The sequence below is a fragment of the Dromaius novaehollandiae genome, chromosome 28, assembly GCF_036370855.1.
Source record: "Dromaius novaehollandiae isolate bDroNov1 chromosome 28, bDroNov1.hap1, whole genome shotgun sequence".
Taxonomy (NCBI): domain Eukaryota; kingdom Metazoa; phylum Chordata; class Aves; order Casuariiformes; family Dromaiidae; genus Dromaius; species Dromaius novaehollandiae.
This window is the reverse complement of record NC_088125.1, coordinates 3,523,452-3,544,861: the sequence shown is the minus strand read 5'-3', so window position 1 is coordinate 3,544,861 and position 21,410 is coordinate 3,523,452. Positions and strand designations below refer to the sequence as shown.

General features: G+C 66.6%; 3 protein-coding genes across 3 annotated transcripts; all 3 read left to right on the top strand.

Annotated features, from left to right (window-relative positions):
• Positions 1–557: 557 nt before the first annotated feature.
• On the top strand, positions 558–4,064 carry MFSD5 (major facilitator superfamily domain containing 5). The gene is made up of 2 exons (XM_064498749.1): positions 558–681; positions 2,185–4,064. Exon 2 carries the CDS (start codon positions 2,236–2,238, stop codon positions 3,592–3,594), a length of 1,359 nt encoding a protein of 452 aa, XP_064354819.1. The 5' UTR covers positions 558–681; positions 2,185–2,235; the 3' UTR covers positions 3,595–4,064.
• A 708-nt stretch (positions 4,065–4,772) lies between these two features.
• On the top strand, positions 4,773–17,865 carry ESPL1 (extra spindle pole bodies like 1, separase). Its single transcript, XM_064498724.1, has 31 exons — positions 4,773–4,860; positions 5,722–5,814; positions 5,884–6,999; positions 7,216–7,320; positions 7,529–7,649; positions 7,956–8,092; positions 8,208–8,401; positions 8,472–8,714; positions 8,943–9,087; positions 9,490–9,634; positions 9,931–10,067; positions 10,195–10,329; positions 10,414–10,533; positions 10,763–10,934; positions 11,213–11,341; positions 11,458–11,614; positions 11,853–11,962; positions 12,381–13,540; positions 13,981–14,380; positions 14,533–14,682; positions 14,942–15,155; positions 15,328–15,512; positions 15,610–15,737; positions 15,820–15,942; positions 16,050–16,205; positions 16,342–16,512; positions 16,589–16,693; positions 16,778–16,890; positions 16,974–17,057; positions 17,141–17,305; positions 17,429–17,865. Exons 2-31 carry the CDS (start codon positions 5,734–5,736, stop codon positions 17,628–17,630), a joined length of 6,603 nt encoding a protein of 2,200 aa, XP_064354794.1. The 5' UTR covers positions 4,773–4,860; positions 5,722–5,733; the 3' UTR covers positions 17,631–17,865.
• A 609-nt stretch (positions 17,866–18,474) lies between these two features.
• Positions 18,475–21,187, top strand: PFDN5 (prefoldin subunit 5). The gene is made up of 6 exons (XM_026121367.2): positions 18,475–18,628; positions 19,258–19,360; positions 19,805–19,836; positions 20,290–20,364; positions 20,657–20,762; positions 20,860–21,187. The coding sequence occupies exons 1-6, from the start codon at positions 18,557–18,559 to the stop codon at positions 20,937–20,939; spliced, it is 468 nt and encodes a 155-aa protein (XP_025977152.1). The 5' UTR covers positions 18,475–18,556; the 3' UTR covers positions 20,940–21,187.
• Positions 21,188–21,410: the final 223 nt, after the last annotated feature.

The following is a 21,410-nucleotide window of genomic DNA, read 5'->3' as shown; positions in this document are numbered from 1 at the left end:
CTGCCCCATGGCTGCCCCACGGCCACCCTGCAGTCCCCACAGCCACCCCATGGCTGCCCCACGGCACCCACAGCCCTCCCACGGCCGCTGCACAGCCTCCATGGCTGCTCCGTGACTGCCCCACGGCAGGCCCATGGTCCCCACAGCCCCCACAGCTGCCCCATGGCCCCCACGGCTGCCCCACAGCCGCCCCACGGCCCTGCCACAGCACCCATAGCCCCCCCAGTTGCCCCATGGCTGCTCTGACTGCCCTGTGGCCACCCCACGGGCTTCCCGTGGTCCCCACGGCCGCCCCATGGGCCCTATAGCCACCCCATGGCCCCCACGGCTGCCCCACGGCCGCCATGACAGGCCTCGGCCTGGCCCTGTGCAGCCACCGTAGTCGCCGTGGCAACAGTAGGGTGCGTTGCCATGGTGATGGCAGGTTTCTCATCCCCCCCCAGGGTGGTACCGTTATGGGGATGGGAGGTCCGTCATTTTGGGGGAGGGGGGGCGTTATTGGGGGGTCAAAGGTCAGGGACAGGGGAAAGGTCACTCTGGGAGGGCGGGGTGAGCGCGGGGCCCGTGTCACGTGACGCCTGCCAAGATGGCGGCGGCGGCTTCGGCCGCGGCGACGCGGAAGCGGAAGTGGATGCGCGGGGGCGCCGGGAGCGCGCGGCCTCTCCCCCCGCAGAGGGGCAGGTGGGGCCGGGAGGGGCCCGGGCGGTGGCATGGGGCGGGGGGGGGGGGCACCGCGTGGGGCCCCGGGGGGGCCCTGGGGGGGCCGCGTGGGGCCGGGTCTGTGGGGACCCTGAGGGGCGCTATGGGGCCGCGTGGGGCCGGGTCTGTGGGGACACTGAAAGGGGTCCAAGGGGGCTGTGTGGGGCCAAAGCTTGCAGGCTGTGGGGCTGTGTGGGGCTGTCCTGTGGGGTCACTGAGAGAGGCCCTATGGAACTGTGTGGGGCTAGAGGCTGTGGGTCTCCGGGAGGGGCTCTGTGGGGCTGGGGGGGGCCCACTGAGGAGCCCTATGGGGGCTGTGGGGCCGGGGGGGCCTCTGTGAGAGGGGCTGGGGGGTCAGCGCAGTGAGGACGTATAGGTCAGGGGGCTGTGGGGACATATAGGGCAGCAGTGGGGTGAGCTGGGGGGCCCCAGGTCAGGCGTAGGGAGGGGGCTGCCGGGGACGCTGCAGCCCCTCTGCCAGCGGCGGGGATGGACCCTCACCCTCCTCCCTCATGACAGGGGACATCCAGGACGGTGCCCGGGCCCGGCTGAGCCCCCGGGACCGCCTGGCCCCCCAGAGGCCACCCCCCGCCCAGGCGAGTGGGACCAGCGCCGGGGCCAGCCGGCGGCCTTGGCTCCCTGCCCCACTCACCGCGGTTCCACTTACTGATTTTTGTAAAGTCACCTGGGAAGAGCTGGAGGCGGTAGAACAGGGAAACCAGAGGTTTTGGTTTTTTAGGATGTTCAGTTTTTAGGATGCTTTAATGCACCTGCTCAGACCCTTGGTGCAGGAGCAAGGCTAAACCCTGGCAGGCCGATCTGGAGCCTGTCAGCCCTCCCAGCGTGTCACGTGCTTTTTCTCACCCCAAGGACGATCCCATCCCCACAGGGCTTAAAAAAACCAGGATGTGACTTTATTTTTCCTGCCCTTAAACAGTTTTTCTGTTCGCAATTTGCCCTGAACCCGTTGGCTTTCTGGGCAGGCACAAAGAGTCTGAAACCAGCTGCGCTGCCGCTGGCCTCGTCCCCACTGCGGACCGTGTCCGTGAGGGCTCGGCGGGCTCGTGGCGCGGCCGGGCCAGGGCGGTGGGTCGCTGTGGGCCGCACTCCCGCCATGCTGCAGCTTCGTGTCTTGGCAGAGGGGCAGAAATTCGTGCGAGACGGGGGTGGAGGGTCGAGTTTGTCCTTCAAAATGGAGGGAGAAAAGGCAGCAGCCTCCACAGAGCAGGTTGTCGCTGCTTGGAAGCAGATGGAGGAAGGACGATCGCGGCGGCGCTGCGGGATGGGCTTTGCGCTCTCCGTGTCTAAGTGACGGCGTTTGTGGCGCTGCCTTTACGGAGACCGGTCTGTGACCGGCCAGACCAGCGTCCCGTGGAGGTCTTCCTCCTCCTCAGACCAAGTTTCGTAGCTGCTTCGCAGTTGCTTCAGGGCCGCCCCTGCAGCGTGGTGCAGCCGGGTGTCACGGCGTTTTCTTCTCCTCCCCAGGAGCTCCGCGGTAGCCGCCTCCCGGAGATGCCCGCGGCGCTCTGAGGCACCATGCTCTTCACCGCCTACGCCGCCTTCGCCGTCCTCTTGGCCGTGTGCTTGGGCTTGGAGCTCTCCGCCTGCCGCTCCAAGCTCACCGGCAGCGCCTGCACCAACCCGGCCTTCCTCCGCTTCCAGCGGGACTACTACCAGGTGTACTGCCTGGCCCTGGCCGCCGACTGGCTGCAGGGCCCCTACCTCTACAAGCTCTACCAGCACTACCGCTTCCTGGAGGGGCAGATCGCCATCATCTACGTGTGCGGCTTCGCCTCCAGCGTCCTCTTCGGGCTGGTCTCCACGTCCCTGGTGGACTGGCTGGGCCGCAAGAAATCCTGCATCCTCTTTTCTTTGACCTACTCCGTCTGCTGCCTCACCAAGCTCTCCTGGGATTACTTTGTCCTGGTGGTCGGGAGGATATTAGGCGGCTTGTCCACAGCGCTCCTCTTCTCCGCCTTCGAGGCCTGGTACATCCACGAGCACGTGGAGCGCTACGACTTCCCGGCGGAGTGGATCCCCGCCACCTTCTCGCGAGCTGCTTTCTGGAACAACGTCATCGCCGTCGGGGCCGGGGTGGTAGCCAACTTCTTTGCGGAGTGGCTGGGCCTGGGCCCGGTGGCCCCGTTCATGGTATCCATCCCCCTCCTCATGCTGACGGGCATCTTTGCCATGAAAAACTGGGACGAGAACTACGGGAAGAAGCGGGCGCTCTCCAAGACCTGCATGGACGGCTTGAAGTGCCTCCTCTCGGACCGGCGCGTGCTGCTCCTGGGCACCATCCAGGCTTTGTTTGAGAGCGTCATCTACATCTTCATCTTCCTGTGGACACCCGTGCTGGATCCTCACGGCCCACCCTTGGGCATCGTCTTCTCCAGCTTCATGGCAGCCAGCATGGTGGGCTCTTCTCTCTATCGGATTGCCATCTCCAAAAGGTACCACCTCCAGCCCATCCATGTCCTCTCGCTCTCCGTCCTTATGGTTTTCTTCTCCCTCTTCATGCTCACTTTCTCCACCAACCCGGGCCAGGAGAGCCCTTCGGAGTCCTTCCTGGCTTTCTTGCTCATCGAGCTCTCCTGCGGTCTCTACTTCCCCGCCATGGGCTTCCTCCGGCGGAAGGTGATCCCGGAGAAGGACCAGGTGGGCGTGCTGAACTGGTTCCGCGTCCCCCTGAACCTGCTGGCCTGCCTCGGCATGCTCATCCTCCACGACAGCGACTACAAGACGGGCACCAGGAGCATGTTCACCATCTGCTCCGTGCTGATGGTGATGGCGCTGCTCGCCGTCGTCAGCCTCTTCACCGTCGTCCGCAACGACGCGGAGCTCCGGCTGCCCGCTCCGCAGGGACAGACGGACCCGTCTTCCCCCGAGCTCTGACGACGGCAAAGTCGGCACCGTGCGCGGCGGCTGTGAGCTCGGGGGACCGAGGATCGCCTGTGTCCGACCCCGAGACTCCTGCACTGCTGGAGGGGGTCCGCGGAGCCCGGCGAGGGGAAGCGGCTGTGACCGGTCAATGCTCGCTGTAGGAACACCGTCACAGCTGACAACAGCGCGGGTGAACCCCTGGCTGACCGGTGATTCCCAAAGCCTCCCAACCCCGGCTGCCTCCCTCTCCTTCCTCGCGTCTTCTCCTGTGCAGCTGCCAAGCGGCCGAGGCGGCGGGGAAGGCCGTTGTGGCGGGCGGAGCATCGGAAGCGCCCGGCGCCGGGCTCCTCGGGATAGCGGGAGGCGACAAGGCGCTGCTGGTGCCGGCTGCGTTACCCCGGTGCTCCGCGCGCCGAGCTCGGCAGCCCTCTCGCCTGTTTGTTCTGGTTTTTAAAAAAGAAAATAAAAAGTGTTTCCTCAGATCTCTTCTGCCCATCGTGGACAGCCTGTTGCACGAGGATCTCTGCACGCGCAGGCAGCCTGTTGCACGCTTTCCTGCACACCAGCACTTCATTGCACACTGATCCCCCTGCTCTCGCACCCCGTTGCACAAGGATCACTGCACAGTGGCACCTTATTGCACGCTGATCTCTGCACGCTGGCTCCTCGTTGCAGAAGCGCCTGTTGTACACTGATCTGTGTGCACACCAGCTCCCCCTTGCACAGGGGTCCCTGCACAGCAGCTCACTGTTGCACACTCATCAATGTGCACAGAGGTCTGTGCACACTGATACCCATTCCACTCCCATATGCAGGCTCCCTGTTGTGCAAGACTCTGTGCACACAGGCTTCTTTTGCACGCTGATCGGTGTGCACACTGGCTCCTCACTGCACAGTGGTCTGTGTGCACACTCGTCTGTGCACACTCATCTGTGCGCACAGCAGCTCCCCATTGCAAAGGGGTCCGTGCCCCCAGGCACCACGTCACACACCTGCACGTGTGCACAGTGGCTCCCTCCTGCACTGCTCCTGTCCGTGCTACAGCAGCTCCCTGTTGCACACCCACGGGTGTGCACACCGGCTCCCCGTTGCACAAGGGTCCGTGCACACCGGTGCCTCGCTGGCAGCTCCCCTACGCGCATGCGCCTCCCCGGCGCGGACTACAACTCCCGGCGTGCAGCGCGCGGGCGTGGGGGGGCGGTGCCGCGCGCTGATTGGCTGCGGCGGAGATTTGAACTGGGCGCGCGGCCGGGGCCGGGCGGCTGCGGGCAGTGACGCGTGAGTGTGGGGGGCGTCCGGGGGGGCTGCGGGCCCCAAGGGGGCTGGGAAGCGGGCCCCAAAGGGGGGGTCGGTGGGGCTGTGTGCACCTGAGGGTCTGGGGGGGGCTGCAGGCCCTGGTAGGGGCCTGAGAGCGGTTGAGGGGCTCTGAGTGGGGCTGAGGGGGGGCTGCAGGCCCCGGGGGGAGGGGAAGAAGTGGCGCTGGGGGGACTGGGAGCGCTGGAGGGGTGGGAGATGGGGTTGGGGGGGGCTGCAGGCCCTGGGAGGGGGCTGGGAAGTGGGGCTGGGGGGACTGGGAGCACTTGAGGGGTGGGAGATGGGGTTGGGGGGGGCTGCAGGCCCTGGGAGGGGGCTGGGAAGTGGGGCTGGGGGGACTGGGAGCATTTGAGGGGTGGGAGTGGGGCTGGGGGGTCTGCAGGCCTCGGGTGGAGGGGAAGAAGAGGGGCTGGGGGGACTGGGAGCACCTGAGGGGCTGTGAGTGGGCTTGGGGGGCCTGTAGGCCCTGGTAGGGGGGCTGGGAAGTGGGGCTGGGGGGGACTGGGAGCACTTGAGAGATGCGAGTGGGGCTGGGGGGGCTGCAGGCTGCAGGGGGATACATGAACACTTGTGGGGCTGGGGCCATGCAGGCCTATGGGGGGCTGTAGCTGGGGCTTGGGGGAGTTGCTGTCTACGGGGGGGGGCTGGGAAGGGGGCTGGGGGGCTGCAAGTGCTTGTGGGGCCGGGGAGCAGGGCTGCAGGCCCTGGGGCGAGCTCCCTGCTGCCTCTCTGCTCGGGTGACACCGGGCAGCCATGAGGGACCCCCCGGTGGGGGGGGGGGAGTGCGGCCTCCCCCCACCCTGACCCGTCCCCCCCACGTCGCAGGCCAGCGGCAAGATGATGCGCCTCAAAGGAGCCGACTTCGTGGCGCGGACGTGCAGCCGGGAGGAGACGGAGGCGCTGCTCTCGGAGCTGACGGTGAGCGTCGGGGCGGCCCCCCAAGCCGCGACAGCGCGTGTCGGGGCGCTGACGGTCTCTCCCCTCCAGGGATGCCTCGCCGGCGCCCCGGGAGACTCGGCCGGGCCGACCCAGCCGTCGCGGCAGAGCGTGGTGTGCGACAGGGTGCTGCGAGCCTGCGTCCAGCAGCTGGGGCAGCCGGGGCCCGGCGCCGCGCACGCCGCCAGCCTCGTGTCGCTGGCTGAGGCCGCTTGCCGGGGCTACGTCGCCGCGACGCCCCAGCCCGCTCCCCTCTACCTGGAGAAGATCCTCTACCACCTCCTGAGGAACGCGGTGGCCCGGGGGGCCGGCGATGCCTGCTGGAGGGCGGCCGAGCTCCTCCGCGCCCGGCTGCTGACGTACCGGCCCCGCCGGGCACCCGCCGAGGACTTCGCGGCCGTCGTCCGCAGCGGTTTCGGCGTGCTGTGGAACGGCGCGGAGGCCCTGGCCGAAGCCACCCGGGCGCCGGAGGAGGGCAGGGCTGTGCTTTCAGCTCGTCTGCGGGCCCTGCGCTTCCTGCTGCTGCTGGAGGAGGACGGGGCTGCCCTGCTGCCGCAGGAGCCTCCCTTCCTCACCTCCCAGGCTGCTCGCCAGGCCGCCGCGGCCGCCCTCATGTTCGAAGCCCGGCGGACGCCCCTCGGCGCGGACGATGCCGTCTTCCTCAGCCGGCAGCTCGCCGGCTGCTTGCTCGCGGCGCTGCGGGAGGGATGCGGCGCGGCGGAGCCGCCGAGCCCGCAGCGGTGCCTGTGCTTCTTCGAGCTCACCTTGGAGCGCTGCCGGCGTCTTTGCAAGAGCGGCTGCTACGGGGAGGCCCTGGAGGCCGTGGAGGAAGCCCGCGGCTTTCTGGGCGCAGCGAGTAGCTCGGCGAAGTCCTTTAACGACCCCCTGGCTCTGCTGGAGGCCGGGGTCCGGCTGAGCCGGGTGCTGGCCGGGAGCGCGGGCGAGGCAGGGCCGCCCTTTGCGCGGGCGGCCGCCGCGCTGGGTGCCGCGGCGAAGGTCTCGGAGCGGTTCGTCCGGGTGCTGGCCGAGAGCTGCCAGCTGGTCGTCTCGTCCCTCGGCGGCTACGTGAAGAGCAGCGAGCGGAGGCCCTTCGGGCGGGAGGACGTTCTCGGCCTCTGCGCCTTCACGGAGGGCTACTGCCGCGTCCTCCACCGGCTTCTGGAGAGGGTAAGGCCCCAGCCGGGAGCAGGGAGGCTGCCCAGTGCACGCTGTCTCGCTCATCAGAGCAGCGGGAGGGCTGGTAACCGTGTTCTAGACTTGTTGGGCAGGCTGTTGCACCGGTGGAGCAGCTCTGCCTGGCATCTCTGTCCTTTCCAGCACCACCACCGGTGCCTGGTGCCGCCAGGACCATGAGGACACTGTTTTCTTTCCTCCCCTCTGCAGATTCCTCCCGACAGCGTTAAACAGCAGCTTGCGGTGAAACAGCTGCTCTACCACAGCCTCCAGCTCTTCACCAGCGTGGCGTACGACGCCTTCCAGTGCTCCCAGGTACCGGCGGTGAAGGGGACGGTCCCCAGCGTAGGGACATTAGACCCTGGCTGAGCCGCAAGCACGATGCTGGGAAGCCTCCTTGTTCCAGGGCGGCAGGCTGGGCTCCCCAGTGCTTTTGGCAACGTGGCTGAGGCCTGGAGCCCCTCGGAGGGCTCTCGTTGGCCCCCGCCGCGCTTCTCTCCCGCTAACTGTGGCCCTTGTGCAGGCAGCCGGGTGGCCCGGCCTGGAGCGGCTGGTGGGGGTTTGCCGACGGACCGTGGCGCGGATGCTGGCGGCGCTGGAGGGGCTCCCTGCCAGCGAGCGGGCCGAGTACCTCGACGTCACCGGTCAGTGTCCCCGTGGTGGCAGGGGAGCCCGGAGCCGGCTCCTGGGCACTGACCTGGGTCAGATGTGCCACCTCCTAGGACAGTGACCGGGCCCCTTCCCCCTGCTTGATGCCCCTAGTTAGGGGGCGCAGCTCAGCATCCGCCTCACCCCGGGCAGCTCAGGGCTTGGGGAGCATCAGGTCCTGTGCCGCAAAGCGTCTAGCTTGTGGGGTTAGGGCAGAGGGTGTTAGTCCCTGCTGGATGACGGAAGAGGGTGACATCCACCTTCCAGGGCACCTTTAATGCTTGGATTTTTCTCCATGACAGCGTCATGCACGTTTAAGCTGGCCTACATCTTCTACAGCCAGAATCTTCACGAGGAGGCCACCTCCGTCTCCGAGCTCTTCTGCAGGAGGCTGGAGATGGCAGACGCCTATAAATACCCGGAGATACCCCCGGAAAGGGTGAGTAGCCGCACGAGGGGCTGCAGCGTGGGTCTCAGCTCGCCGAGGGAGGTGGAGGAGCAATTCTGCAGGGTGCTGAGCCCGTCCTACCGCGCCGTTCGCGCTCTCCCTGCAGCTGCACAGATGCTTCAGGCTGCAGGTGGAGAGCTACCGCAAGCTGGGCCGGTTCGAGAGGGCCCTGGCGTCCGTCGTCCAGTGGCTGGCCGCCCTGCGGGGCAGCATCCAGGAGCAGATGGCGGAGCCCATCACTTTCTGGGCCAGAGTCAAAACAGAAGCCGCGAAGCAGGGGGCCGAGGAGATGCAGCTACGGTAAGGCAGGACCTGGGCGCTCTGGGCTCTGTGTGTGCGCGGAGCCCCCCAGACAGCACCCGTTCCCTAGGACCCTGAAGGATGGCCTGGAGGGGCACCGCCTGGACGCGGGGACCTTGGTGGCCGTGCTCTTTGAGGAGCTGAAGGCCTACAAGACCGTGCGGGCCAACACGGGGCAGGAGCGCTACAACGTCGTCTGCGACCTGCTGGAGATCTGCTCGGAGGAGAGCGGCCGCCTGCACCAGCGGGCCGTCGGCTTGGTGGAGCTGGCCCAGGTCTTGTGTTATCACGACTACGCGGCGCACACCAACTGGTGAGCGGACACAGGCGTGCTGGGAGAGCTGCTGCCAAATGTGGCTCTGTCCTGTGTCTCTGGGAGCCCTGAAAGAGCCTTTGAGGGTACTCGAGGGATTTAAGAGGTTTAGGGGTGCTATTGCTGATCTAGGTGTGTCTTAAGGCATAGGGTATATATTTCTTTCCCTAAAATACTCCAGGAGTTTTGGGTGCAGAAGGCTGTGTTTCTAATCCCTCTCTCTGGCAGCTCCTCCTTGGACTCGATCCGAGAGGCCTTGCGGCTGCTGGAGTCGGTGCCCAGCACTGCCCAGAACCAGGACGAGCTCCTCGACGACCGAGCGCAGGCCTTGCTCTGGCTGTACATCTGCGCCCTGGAGTCCAAACTGGAGGAGGTAGGTGAGGGGCAGTGAAGGGGAGCTGCAGCAGCTGCTGATGGGTGGCCCAGGTCTGGAGAAGCTGCGGTGATCCTAGGGAGATCCACAACTGCTCTGTGCACCTGCCTAATGCATCTCCTCTGAACTCAGCAGTTAGGAGGAAGAGCAGCTCCCCACCCTCCCGAAACCCCCCACACTGCCAGTACTCCCAGTTATGCCCAACTGGTGTGGGCAAGCCTGGTGCCTCCTGGCTGAAGTCCCTGCCTATGGAAAATGCCCCCATCAGCCCTTCCCTGCTCAGCCCTCTCCCTTTGCCGAGGGCACCAAAAGCCCTCCCGCAGCCCCAGCAGGGCCCCAAGGGCTGCAAGCCCTGCCTGTGTCTCCTAACGTGCGCTGCTGCTGCCTCCTAACCTGCCGCAGAGCATAGAGAGGGAGCAGAGAGTCAAAGCTCAGGGGCAGAAGCACCTGGATGACTTTGAGCCCAACGACCTCAACTACGAAGACAAGCTGCAGGAGGACAAGTTCCTGTACGACGGCATCGCCTTCAATCTGGCTGCAGAGTCTGGTGAGCACGTGGCAGGTCTGAGCCTCCTGTGTTGGGGAAAAGGCCCCTTCAGCCAGCGAGGTTCCTCTGCCCGAGGAAGGAACGGCAGTGGGGTTGATGTGGGGAGGGAGGTGAACACCAGGAGATGCTCACCTGCAGGTCTGCCCCATGGAAGAGCAGGGAAATGCCTGGAATTGCTTTTCCTCTCTGCTCTGTTACCCCTGCGCATCCAGGCTGGGAGGGGTGGTGGTGGTGGTGGTGGTAGCTGTGGCTTGGTCTTCCTGGAGAAGCTGCTCAGACCCGCGACGTGTCCTTAGCTCAGTCCCAGAGCCTGGACGAGGCCTTTGCCTTGTGGAAGCAGCTCCTGGAGAAGGGAGTTCCCAGCGTGCGCAGCCTGGAGCAGACCACGGTCTCCCTGTACCTCATGGCAGCTCTCTACAGGCTGATGGCCAAGGTAACGCTGCTGCGGGCTTGGCCGGCTGCGTAGCAGAGACAGCCAGAGGCAGAGCAGCCTCCGCAGGCGCGTAGCATCCCTCTGAGATCGTCTCCGAGCGTAACCGCGTGGGTTTTCCTGCCGCCAGCCCCTGCAGGCCCTGGAGAGCTACCTCCTGGTCAGATCCCTGTGCAGCGCGCTCGGAGACAGCCTGGGCATGGCCGGTGCCTTGTGCCAGATCACCAAGCTGCTCTTCCAGCTGGAGTGTCCCGGCTACGCCAAGGCAAGTACAGGGCAGCTGGACACGGCTGGGTGAACTCGGCCGCTCTCCCGAGGCCGCAGCCCTCACGCCGTTGTCTCCTTCCAGCTCTTCCTGGAGGAGACGGAGTCCTGCTTGCAGAAGGCCGACAGCAGCTGCAATTCCTACCTGCTGCTGAAGCAAACGTGCCTTCTGCTCCGCAGCCAGCTCTGCTGCGCCAGCCACCAGGTACCTCTGCGAGGGCTCCTCCGCCGGGGAGACCTGGCTGCCTGGGGTGGGCTAAAAACCCTTTTCTGCCTGTGATGTGGGCCAGAGAGCAAGAGGAGCTCAGCAGCGCTCTGGGAGTCCTCACTACCTCTTGCTAGCAACCATAGCCCACTGTGGTGGACCTGGAGACATCCTGGACCCTGAATGGTGACAGTTTTCCTCCTCTGTTGATCTCTGCTTCTGCATCCAGATTGAAGAAGGCCTTGCCCTGCTGCTGGAAGTGCTGCAGAACCCAGCTCTGCAGAAGATTGCAAAGGTCTGGTACCTGCTCCGAGCCCACGTCCTTCAGTTAACGGCCGTCTACCTGAGCCTTCCTGCCGCCCGCCTCTCGCCGGAGCTCAGGCAGCAGATCTTTGCTCAAGGTGGGTTGCTGGGGGCCTGGTGGATGTGTCAAAAACCCCGCAGTGAGCCCCAGAGTGGTGGAAGAGCTGTAGGGGATGGGGGCAAAGCTCAACCTCTTGGTTTCTCCAAATCAGCTAGAAACAAGCCCCTGTTTGGGGTAGGAGGAGGGAAGCTGGAGTCTGCCTGGCTCTGCAGAGTTCTGCTGGAGTCTCTCCCACTGTGCTGTGTTGGGGCTGGGGAGGGATGACCTGGTCTCGTGCCAGGCAGAGTGCTGATGTCCATGACCACTCTCGTGCAGGGTGGAGGACGCCCGAGACTGCTCTCACTGAAGCCCACAAGTTCTTCCGTAGCATCATCCTTCTGCTGATGGGCAGCAACGTGCTGGGCTCTCACAAGACCGCGTCAGATGTCCAGTTTGTGGATTACGGTGGGTTTTATTTGCTTGTGTGGACTGAAAGGCAGCTGCTCCTTAGGCAAGGAGCCAAGTCCTTCCAGCCTCCCCGGGGAGGGCAGCTCTGGTCACCTGCCTGTCCTCCCTTGCAGGGGACAACCTGCTGCAGAAGTGGCAGGTGCTGGCCGACCTGCTGGCCTGCTCGGAGCAGCTCGTGGCCCTCCTCAGCAGGGTGGAGATGGTGTGCGAAGCCAAAGCCTTCTGCCTGGAGGCTGTCAAGCTGGCAATGAAACTGCACGCGATCCGGTGGTGAGCGACCTTCCCTGCGCCCGGGGGACCCGTGGACGGGGCCACGCTGGCCTCGGTGGGAGGGTTGGCTGCTTCTCGGCTCTGTCGGGAGCAAGCAGCTGCTCTAGACTGTCCTGGGGTATGTTATCCCGTGGGTTTAGCTTGCCGGGTCGGACACAGCTCCTTGCTGTCTGCCTCCCTCCAGCGCGGCACCGGGGATGTGGCTGTCGGGGGGGCTCTGAGTGCTGTGTCCCCCCAGGTGTGCCACCTTCCTCGTGCTGAAGGCCCAGCTGGAGCTGCAGCGCAGCGAGCCGGAGCTGAGCCGCTCCGACCTCCAGCAGGCCCTGTTCCTCCTGGAGTCCGGCACCGGTGAGTTCCCATCCCGGCTCGAAGGAGAGAAGGGGACGGGGTAGACGTGAGCTCTGAGCCTGGGCAGCGCCCGGGACGCTGCTTGTGCCAGCTTTTTGGGGTGAAAGATCCGCTCGGTGCAGATGCTCCCGGAGCAGCTGGTTCCCTTGCCCCAGATGTGGAGGGAGGCTTGGTGCTGGGCACAAAACTCGGCGAACCGTGTTTCAGCCCGAGTGACCTCCCCAGGTGATAAAGGCCCAGCCAGGCTCCTCCTGGGGAGCAGAAGCACTGGGTTGAAAGCTGGGGAGCACTGGAATATCCGTCCCTTCTCCATGGCAGCCCTCCTGGGAGAGGCAACGCAACGGGAGCTGGCGTTGCGGTTCAGGAGAGCTGTGCGGGAAGAGCGTCGGACTAACCCGTCTCTCCCCTCGCTCTGCAGAGTTTGAAGCCAGCGAGAAGCAGCAAGGGCAGATGAAGATCCTGCCGCGGAAGGGCAAGCCTGAGGGCCGGAGGCAGCGGGATCCCGGCTCGGACCCCCCCAGGGAAGAGGAGGGCTTTCTGAAGGGCCCCGCGCTCGAGTTTGTGGCCACGGTGAGCGGGCCGGAGAAGGCCGCTGCCCTCACCACGTCGCCGGAGCTGAAACCCAAGCCGAGGAGACGCCTGGCCTTCCTCGCCCACCCCTCCACGTGCTCCTGCTGCCTGTGCTCCGACCTGACCCTCTCGGCTCTCTGCCTCCGCTGGCTGCTCTCCTGCGCCCAGGGCGAGCTGGCGGCGGGCGGCACGGCCGAGGGGCTCGGCCTGCTCCGGGCCACGCTGCGACGCTGCGCCACCGTGACCGCCCGCTTCGCCGCCGTGCTGCGGGACAAGCCGTGGGGCGGCCCCGCGGCGGCGGCCGGCCGGGCCCTGCCTGCGCTGGAGCTGCTGGACGATCTCGTGGCCACCGGCTACGCCACGCTGGCCTCCCAAAGCCTGGCCGGCCCCCAGCCCCAGGAGAAGCTGTGGGAGCACCTGGAAGCTGGCCTGACCTTCCTGGCGTCCCGGCGGCCTCACCTGCCCGGCCTGGAGGTCTCCAGGGCCACCCTGCTGCTTGCCAAAGCCGTTGCCGCCATTTGCCGCCTGGCCTCCAAGCGCGGGGGCTCCGTGGCCGGCGTCTTCTCCAGCGCGTGGGCCTGGCAGCCCCCGCTGACTCCTACGGAGCCCAAAGAGTCGGTCGCATCCAAGGCGCTCAAGACGGACGAGGCTGTGCCCCAGAGGAGCAAGAGCAAGAAGGTGACAGTGACAGTGCCAGCACCGGGGCCCAAGCCCAGGGTGAAGAAGAGCCAGAGAGCAAAGCCGCTGGCTGCAGCGGATGCGGACGACGTCTTCGCTCTGGGCGACTTGGACACCGAGGTGCCTCCCATCGTTATCCGGCCGGTGACGATGCCCTGCACCCCGCGCCAGAAGCCCTGTCCCCCCGCCAAGACGCGCGCCCCGGCAGCTGCGGCAGCCCCAGGCCCCAGGGCTCCCTTCACGGTGTTCAGCGAGTCCTCCCCGCCGGCCGGCAAGGCCCGGCTCCTGAAAGCCCCCAGAGCCGTGGGCAGAGTCAAGTCTCGCCTGAAGGTAAGCGGGGAGCGACGGGGCTCCAGCGTGACCCCCCTGGGTCTCTGCTCCCTGGGGAAAGAGGAGAAAAGCTGTTCCCCTCCCTTTTCCATCCTACTCCTTGTAAATCCCTGCAGCCGAGTGCTCCCGCATCCCCTCTGCGGGTGGGGGCTTGGCCCTGCCTCCGAGCCAGGTGAGGCTGGGAGGGTTTTGAGTGCGTTGCAGGCTGTTAGGTGCCCTGTTCCCATCTGGGGCACCAGATAACGGGTCTGCGTGCGGCCTGGGCCTCAGCCGGAGCTTTGGAGCTGTTGTCTCTGCTGCCCCGGCCACGCGAGGAGGCCGGAGGGCGACGCAGCCGTGGGATTTGGGGGGCTATGAGCGTGCAGAGCTCGATGGGAGCTGCTCCGTCTCAGCGCTGCTCACCGTCTCAGCAGCGATGCCTCCGTGTCCCTCCGGTCTAGGTGACGTTCAGCGACGACAGCGATGTGGAGGATCCCAAACCGGGGGCGACCCCGGCAGCTGGCAAAACCCCAGGCCCCAAGACCCCCCAGCTGACGGGCCGCAGCTGGAGAGCCCTGCGCCCCAAATCCGCGGCTGCCGACACGGAGGGGTCCCAGACAAGCTCGTCGGAGGACAGTTCCCGGGGCAGCAACGCCCGGCCCCGGAGAGCCCGGGCTGGCTCCCGCAGGGCTGCGGCCACGGAGGAGAGGAGAGAGCGGACAACCCGCCGGGCTCCCGGCAGGAGAGCAGAGGAGGAGCGGGAGCTTCTGAGGACCATCGAGGAAGAGGAGAAGGTGGAGGAAGAACTTGAGATCAGCTTTGAGGTTTTGCGGGCCTCTGAGGAAGAGGAGGGAGTCCCAGGTGAGCAGAGCTGCCTGGGGATGGGGGGATGATTGGCAGGGAGCCTTCAAGCCGTGCCAGCAGCTGCCTGGAGGTGAAGGTATCCCAGGCGCTGGGCTGTCCCTGCCTCTGCGGCCGGCCCCGGGATCCAGGCCGCTCCGTCTCTCCCGCAGGCCGGAGGCGGCTGCCCCAGGAGGGTGCTGATGGGGAGCACGAGGTGCTGCGGCGAGACGCCAGCGAGGACATCCTGGCTGCACGGAGGCCCGGCAGCGGGGACCCCCTGCGCCTGGAGACCCTCTCCTCCTCCCTGCCCTCGGCTGACGGTGAGCGACGGGTGCTGGGGGACTGCGCTGCCATGCAGGGTGCTGGTTTGGGGCTGGGAGCTCACGGCTGTGCTGGGAATCTACATTTGTCCCCTTTCCTACCAGCTCCTCAAGCAGGCGGCTCTGGAAACCTCTGCTCCAGCCCTTCTCCAGCTCCTCTTACAGCTTCCCACTTCTCCGAGCTTTGGCAAAGGGCTCGGATACCTCCTGTGGCAGGAGCTGACTCCCAACTGGGCGGTTGTTGCTTTGCCCCTTCCAGATGTCTCTTCCCTGGACGAGGCCTGTGAACTCCTGAAAGCTGCTTTCGACTGCATCAGCCACTGCCCTCCCGGTGCCCTCTACAGCCAGCTCTGCCAGCTCCTGGCGCTGTCCCTGGGCGAGCAGGACCCCCTCTCCACCGCCTACCTGCTCTCGGAGTCGGTCGCGGTCACCACCCGTCACCAGCTGCTCAGCACGGTCCACAGGAAGCTGCAGTAAGTCCCGCCGCCCTCCTGGCTGGCTGCGTGGAGCAAAACCCCCTCGGTCTCCCCGGCTTTTAACCCCAGAGCCCTGCCGAGCGGGAGGGGGCTCTGCCAAAACCTCTGGAGCCCCAGCAGAGGTGGTTTCGGGGTGGATTTCTTTCCCTGACTCTCTTTCCCTCTCCAGCAAAGCGAAGAAGTCGCCGGCCGATGTGGCCGAGCAGCTCCAAGGGCTTTCCTTGCGGGAGGAGAGTGCCACCGCGCACAGCCACCACCTCGCTCGGCTCCAGGGCCTCTTCGCGTTCGGCTCCGCGGGGCTGGGGCCTGGGGAGCTGGACGGCTTCAGGGAGCAGCTGGAGCAGATCCCCCCTGGTAAGGGCTGCTCCAAAAGCAGGGGCTGAGCCAGGGGACAGTCCCGAGGCCACACAGCCCTCCAGGGCTGATCTTAAGCTCTGGGTCCGGTTCCCAGGGGTGACCGTGTGCGTGCTGACCCTCGTGAGCCTGCAGCCCGCCTCGGTGGGGGACACGCTGCTGCTGACGCGCCTGGAGAAGGGCAGCGCGCCCGTGACCGTCCGGATCCTCACCGCGCTCACCAAGGTTAGGACACGGATGGGAGAGGGCGCGAGCTCGGCTGCGGGGTGAGTCCGGGGCTCGGGTCGCAGCTCCGTTCCTCCTCCAGGCCCCGCTGAGCTCGGTGCTGAGCGAGTTCGACGCCATCCAGAAGGAGCAGAAAGAATCCAGCGGCTGCATGGACAAGCGAGACTGGTGGCTGTGCCGCTCGGAGCTGGACCGGAGAATGAAGGTTGGGGAGAGGCTTCCCTTGCCCCGATCCCCCCGGCGGCACCCGGCACAGCTCCTGGCCAGGGCTGCCGTGCCCGGGCCCCCCCGTGACTCCGTGGCCTCTTGCAGAGCCTCATCGAGACCCTGGAGACGCGGGTGCTGGGCTGCTGGAAGGGGGCCCTGCTCCCCGCTGGCCAGGAGCCCGGTCTGGCCGAGGAGGCCTCCAGCTTGTGCGCCCAGCTCCAGCAGTGCGGCTGGGCGGACGCGAACGCGGCGCTCCTCAAGGTGTGTGTGGGGAGACCCCGGTTTGCCTGGGCTGGGGTGGGATCGGACAGCCAAACCCAGCCTGGCTCCCCGTGCCGGCTTACGGCACGGTGCTATCCCCGTTTCCGTGTTTCCACCCCGCTCTGTCTCCCCGCAGGTCGTGCTCAACGCCTCTCCCCTCCTCACCCCCCAAGACCTGCAGTCCCTGGCCTTCAGGCTCTGCCCGGCTCAGCCCTACGCGGCCCAGCTCCTCTTGCAGGAGGCCCTGGAGAAGCGGAAAGCCGGCGCCAGGCAGGCCGGCGGCTCCCTCGTCCTGGTGCTGGACAAGGTGAGTTCCTGCTCCCGCTGCTTCTCTCTGCGGGGCCGTTTGCTGCCTCCCGTTCACCCCTTCCTCTTCCTCCCAGCACCTGCAGAAGCTGCCCTGGGAGAGCATGGCGTGTCTGAGGGATGTGCCCGTGACCAGGCTGCCTTCGCTGCGGTTCCTGCTCAGCTATTCCCTGGCACAGCAGGTGAGAGCGCAGGGCACCGTGTGCCCCGGCCCGGGGCTCTGCTCCGGGCTGGGCCTGACTCGTCCCGTGTCCCTGCTCTGGCAGCGCGCAGGGTCCGTGCTGAGCCGCGGCGTGAACCCCGGCAGCACCTTCTACATCCTCAACCCACACAACAACCTCCCGGACACGGAGGAGCGTTTCCGGGGCTGGTTCGAGAGGTGAGTGTGTCCCCTTCCCCGGGGAGGGGTCCCAGGAGCGGGGCGCTCAGCTCTCTGCCCTCCTCACCCGCTCTCTCCCGCAGCGAGCCCGGCTGGAGCGGGGTGTCGGGAGCCACCCCGAGCCAGGAGCAGATGCAGGCGGCGCTTTCGGAGCACGATCTCTACATGTGAGCGTGGGGCACGGTGCGGGCCGCTCCGCGAGGGCTGGGAAGGCCTCGCCGGGCCGCTCACCAGGGCCTTCTCCCCGCAGCTACGCCGGGCACGGAGCCGGCGCCCGCTTCCTCGACGGGCAGGCCATCGCCAGGCTGGAGTGCAGCGCCGTGGCCCTGCTCTTCGGCTGCAGCAGCGCTGCCCTGGCCGTGCGCGGCAGCCTCGAGGGCTCCGGCATCGTGCTCAAGTACATCATGGCCGGGTGGTGAGTGTTTGCAAGGACGGGCTCCCTCGGGGCTATTGCTGCAGCTTTTGCACTGATGCAGCGGTGCTTTTGGGTCCCCTTTTCCCTCTGCCCCCCTGATGCACCCCCCTCGCTCCCTTCCAGCCCCCTCTTCCTGGGCAACCTGTGGGACGTGACGGACCGCGACATCGACCGCTACGCGGAGGCTCTGCTCCAGGGCTGGCTCCGGGGGGGGCCGGGGGCCCCGCTGCTGCGCTACGTCGCCCAGGCTCGCCAGGCTCCCAAGCTCAAGCACCTCATCGGCGCAGCCCCCGTCGCCTACGGGCTGCCCGTGTGCCTGCGGTGAGGCCACCGCTGCCTGGCCCCAGCCCATCTCCCTCCCCTCTGGTCCTGGGGGGCTTCCCCCCTCCCCCGAGGGAGACGGGGGGGTGCTGCTGTGGTGAACTTGCAGTGTTTGCACAGGCGTCAGCCGCTGTGAGTGCACACCTGTAACTCTGTTCTTGGATCTTAACTTATTTTAACGTGGTTTTATATGACACAGTCACTGTATGTTGTGAGACAATAAAGCTGGTGCAGTTGGACCTGGCTCTCGTGTTTTTTTGGGCATGGGGGGCTCTTGCCCCCCCCAACCCCCCCGGCCTCTGCTGCCTTCCCCTGGCCCTCTCCAATCAGGTGTGTAGGAGCCCAGCCCTGCTTCCAGCCCTTGCAGGGGACCCCTGGAAGGGGGGCAGGCTGTTTGGCCCCCCCCACCACTGCCATGGGGCTGAAGGGCTGTGTTGGCCCTTGCTTGGGGGGTCTCTACCCTCCAGGGCTGCCTTGGGCACCCCTTCTTCGGGGGTGCTGCAGGGAAGCCCCCCTGTGCCCCTGGGGGGGGGCACCTTGGAAGCCCCTGGGGGGGGCATTTGGGGTCCCCTTCTGCCTGGGAGCAGCGGGCAGGGGCCCTGTACTAGGGGTCCCTCCAGGTCCCCCTGCCCTGCTTGGGGAGGGAAGAAGGAAACACCCCTGGGTCCCCCCCAGTGGTGGGGGGCACCCTAGGCCCCCCCTGCCCTGCTGGGGGGCGACACCCCTGGGTGCCCCCCGTCCATGGGTGCTGCCCCCGCCGGCCCCCAGGGGACGCTGCAGCCCCACGGCGGGCGGCACCAGCGAGAGGCGCGGGTTGGCGCTAGAGCGGCGCGTGCGTCACCAGCGAGAGGCGCGGGTTGGCGCTAGAGCGGCGCGGGCAGCACCAGCGAGAGGGTCGGGCCGGCGCTAGAGCGGCGCGGGCGGCCCAAGATGGCGCAGCAGGTGAATGTGGCGGAGCTGTCGCTGCCGCAGCTGGAGGTGCTCAAGAGCCAGCTCGACCAGGTGGGCCGCGCCGAGGGGCTGCGGGGGGCGGGGGACAGGGCCGGGAGGCCGAGGGCGCCAGGCTGGGGGGGTGCCGGGCTGGGCGAGGCCGGGTTGGGCAGTTGGAGGAGCCGAAATGGGGCGAGCCCAGGCCTGAGGTGGCTGTGAGGGGCGCTGGGAGCAGCTGGGAGTGGGGCCTGGGGGGTGCCAAGGTGGGGTCAGGCTCCGGGGAGCGGGAGGTTACGTGTGGGACCAGGCCGGACTGGGCTATGGGGACTGGATGACTCGAGAGGTGACATGTGGGGCCAGACTGGGCTGAGCCGGGGGTTATTGAAGTGGGACCAGACTGGGCCGGGCTGTGGGGAGCACTGGGCCGGGCTGGACCAGGCTGGGGGGTGACACAGTGGGGCTGGACCATGCCTTAGGGACTGGGGGGTGACACATGGGACTGGACTGGGCCGGGCTGTGGGGCTGGCAGGGTAAGGTTAGACTGTGCAGGGGGGAGCTGGGGGGTGACGAGGCTGAACGTGGCCAGGTGACATGCCCCGGCCCTGTCCGTCTGTCTGCGGTGCTCGATTAGAGACACCTCTGCTCTGCCGGTTCCTCTTTGGCAATGAGGGGACGCTCACGGGCTCGCGCTCTCTCGCCAGGAGGTGGAGTTCCTCTCGTCCTCCATCGCCCAGCTCAAAGTGGTGCAGACCAAGTACGTGGAAGCCAAGGACTGCCTCAACGTGCTCAACAAAAGCAACGAGGGTGAGGGAGACGCCTTCGCCCCGGCCCTGCTGGCTCTGCCAGCCCCGGAGCACCGGCCGGGCTGCCTGAGCGGCATCGGGAGAGGCTGATGTTGCCCTGCCAGGCCTGGCTGCTGCCAAGGACGGCTCCTTCTCCCGCGAGGGCGGGCTGGATACCCCTGTGCTTTGAGCGCACAACTGAGGGCCCCAACTCCTGCGTTTTCTTCTGCTCTGTGTCAATTTATGCCCTTGGACCAGGCACTTGTTTCTGTGGTGCCTCCTTCCCTGTGGGGTGTTAAGCAGCGCCCTCAGCACGCGGGGTGTGTGGAGAGGCTGGATGTGGTTGTAGCACCAGACCTGGCCGTTCAGCGTTGCGCTGCTGCTCTGGGTTCCCCTCACCGTGCCGCGGGCGATGGGCTGATGTATTCCAGCACTCAAACACGCGTTTCTGCTTTGTTTTCTGCAGGGAAGGACCTGCTGGTCCCGCTCACCAGCTCTGTATCCTTTGCCAGCCCTGCTAGTCCCCTGAAGTTAACTCTTCTTTCACTAGCGGGGACACGGGAACATCAGCTGCCAGGGCCGAGGGGCTTGGGGGGATGTTTCACCTGGCTGTGCCTGCTCCAGGGGGGACACGGCCTCTCCTGCCTCCCGGGGAGGTGCTGGACGATCCTCGTTCCTCTCTGAGCAAGCGCCCCTGGGTGCTTCCTTCCCCTCTGGCCAGGGGCTGAGCTGGGGCGTTCAGGGCTGACAGATTTTTGCCCTCGTTGCTCTCGACCTGAGCTCTGCTGCTTCGTGCCGGGCCTGTGCTGTTCGGTCGTGCGTTGCTCCGTGGCGGTGACTGTGCCGAGGACGCCGGGCCGCGGTTCCCAGCTCCGCTGGGCCGAGGCGCTTTGCTCCCGGAGCCGCTTAGTTGTCTCGGTTCCCCGCTTTCCCTTGACCCCCCGTCGCCAGATGTACGTCCCCGGGAAGCTCTCGGACGTCGAGCACGTACTGATAGACGTAGGAACAGGCTACTACGTGGAGAAGGTAAGGGGTGTGTGTGTGCACGCCTGGGGCTTACGAGTGCGCACAGCAGAGCCAGGGCGGGGAAACCAAGCTGCTGGCTTTGAATTACAATCCCGGGGGGGGGTACGACCCCGTCCGGGTTGGGTGCATTTAGCTTCCTTCCGTCTCCCTCCCTAGGAGGGATGTTACTGAGCGCTGTCAGGCAGGGACCGCGTTCTGGCTGCGTTTCTGCAGCAGATCATAAACAGAATTGTCCGCAGCCGAAGGGCAGCAGGAACTTTGTGCCTGGAGCTGTTATTCTTTGTTCCCTCAGACGGCAGACGATGCCCGAGACTTTTTCAAGCGGAAGATCGACTTCCTGACCAAACAGATGGAGAAGATCCAGCCGGCGCTGCAGGAGAAGCACGCCATGAAGCAGGGTAAGGGCCCGTCTCCCCACGGCCCGCTGCGGGTCCCTGCTCCGGGGGGGGCCCCGCGCAGCTCCCCTCACTGCCTGGGTGCCTTGTCTTCCCGCAGCCGTGGTGGAAATGATGAGCCAGAAGATCCAGCAGCTCACGGCCCTGGGGGCCGCGCAGGGCGTGACGACGAAGGCGTAGCCTTCGGCCTCGGGGGCCGCCTTCGCCAGCGTCACTGCCGGGATGAGAGCAGAGCTGCTGAAGAAAGCCGGTGGGGCCCGGACCGCCCGGCCCCCCCTTGCCCAACACTCTCCCTGCTCGGCAGGGCTCTGCTGTTGACTCTTAACCCGTGCGGCGCCCGGAAGCAAAGCCCCAGCCAAACCCTCCCCTTTTTGTAAGCAGCGCGTTGCTGCCGGTGTATGGAATAAATTAGAGGTGCAGGGAACGGCCCCAGGCGGCATCCGGTGCTTCTCGAAGCGGGAAGGTTGCGAGGGCAGGAATTTGGCCCTCTGCAGCAGCGGGAGGCAGGACTGGGCAGGGGCGGAGAGGCGCGTGAGGGGGGAAACAACCCGGGACTCCTCCCAAAGCGGAGTCCTGCCAGGCGAAAAAGGGGGCTTGCTCCAGCCTGAAAGATCACGCGATACGGACCGGCTTTATCCGAGGAATCGCGCT

Excerpts from the sequence above, each read along its gene's own strand:
- MFSD5 (XM_064498749.1), top strand. The coding sequence starts at position 2,236 with ATGCTCTTCACCGCCTACGCCGCCTTCGCCGTCCTCTTGGCCGTGTGC.
- ESPL1 (XM_064498724.1), top strand. The coding sequence starts at position 5,734 with ATGATGCGCCTCAAAGGAGCCGACTTCGTGGCGCGGACGTGCAGCCGG. Across the intron at positions 11,342-11,457 it reads TGTCCAGTTTGTGGATTACG|GGGACAACCTGCTGCAGAAG; the intron begins GTGGGTTTTATT and ends CCTCCCTTGCAG. Across the intron at positions 16,206-16,341 it reads CGAACGCGGCGCTCCTCAAG|GTCGTGCTCAACGCCTCTCC; the intron begins GTGTGTGTGGGG and ends GTCTCCCCGCAG.
- PFDN5 (XM_026121367.2), top strand. The coding sequence starts at position 18,557 with ATGGCGCAGCAGGTGAATGTGGCGGAGCTGTCGCTGCCGCAGCTGGAG. Across the intron at positions 20,365-20,656 it reads CAGGCTACTACGTGGAGAAG|ACGGCAGACGATGCCCGAGA; the intron begins GTAAGGGGTGTG and ends TTGTTCCCTCAG. Across the intron at positions 20,763-20,859 it reads GAAGCACGCCATGAAGCAGG|CCGTGGTGGAAATGATGAGC; the intron begins GTAAGGGCCCGT and ends GTCTTCCCGCAG.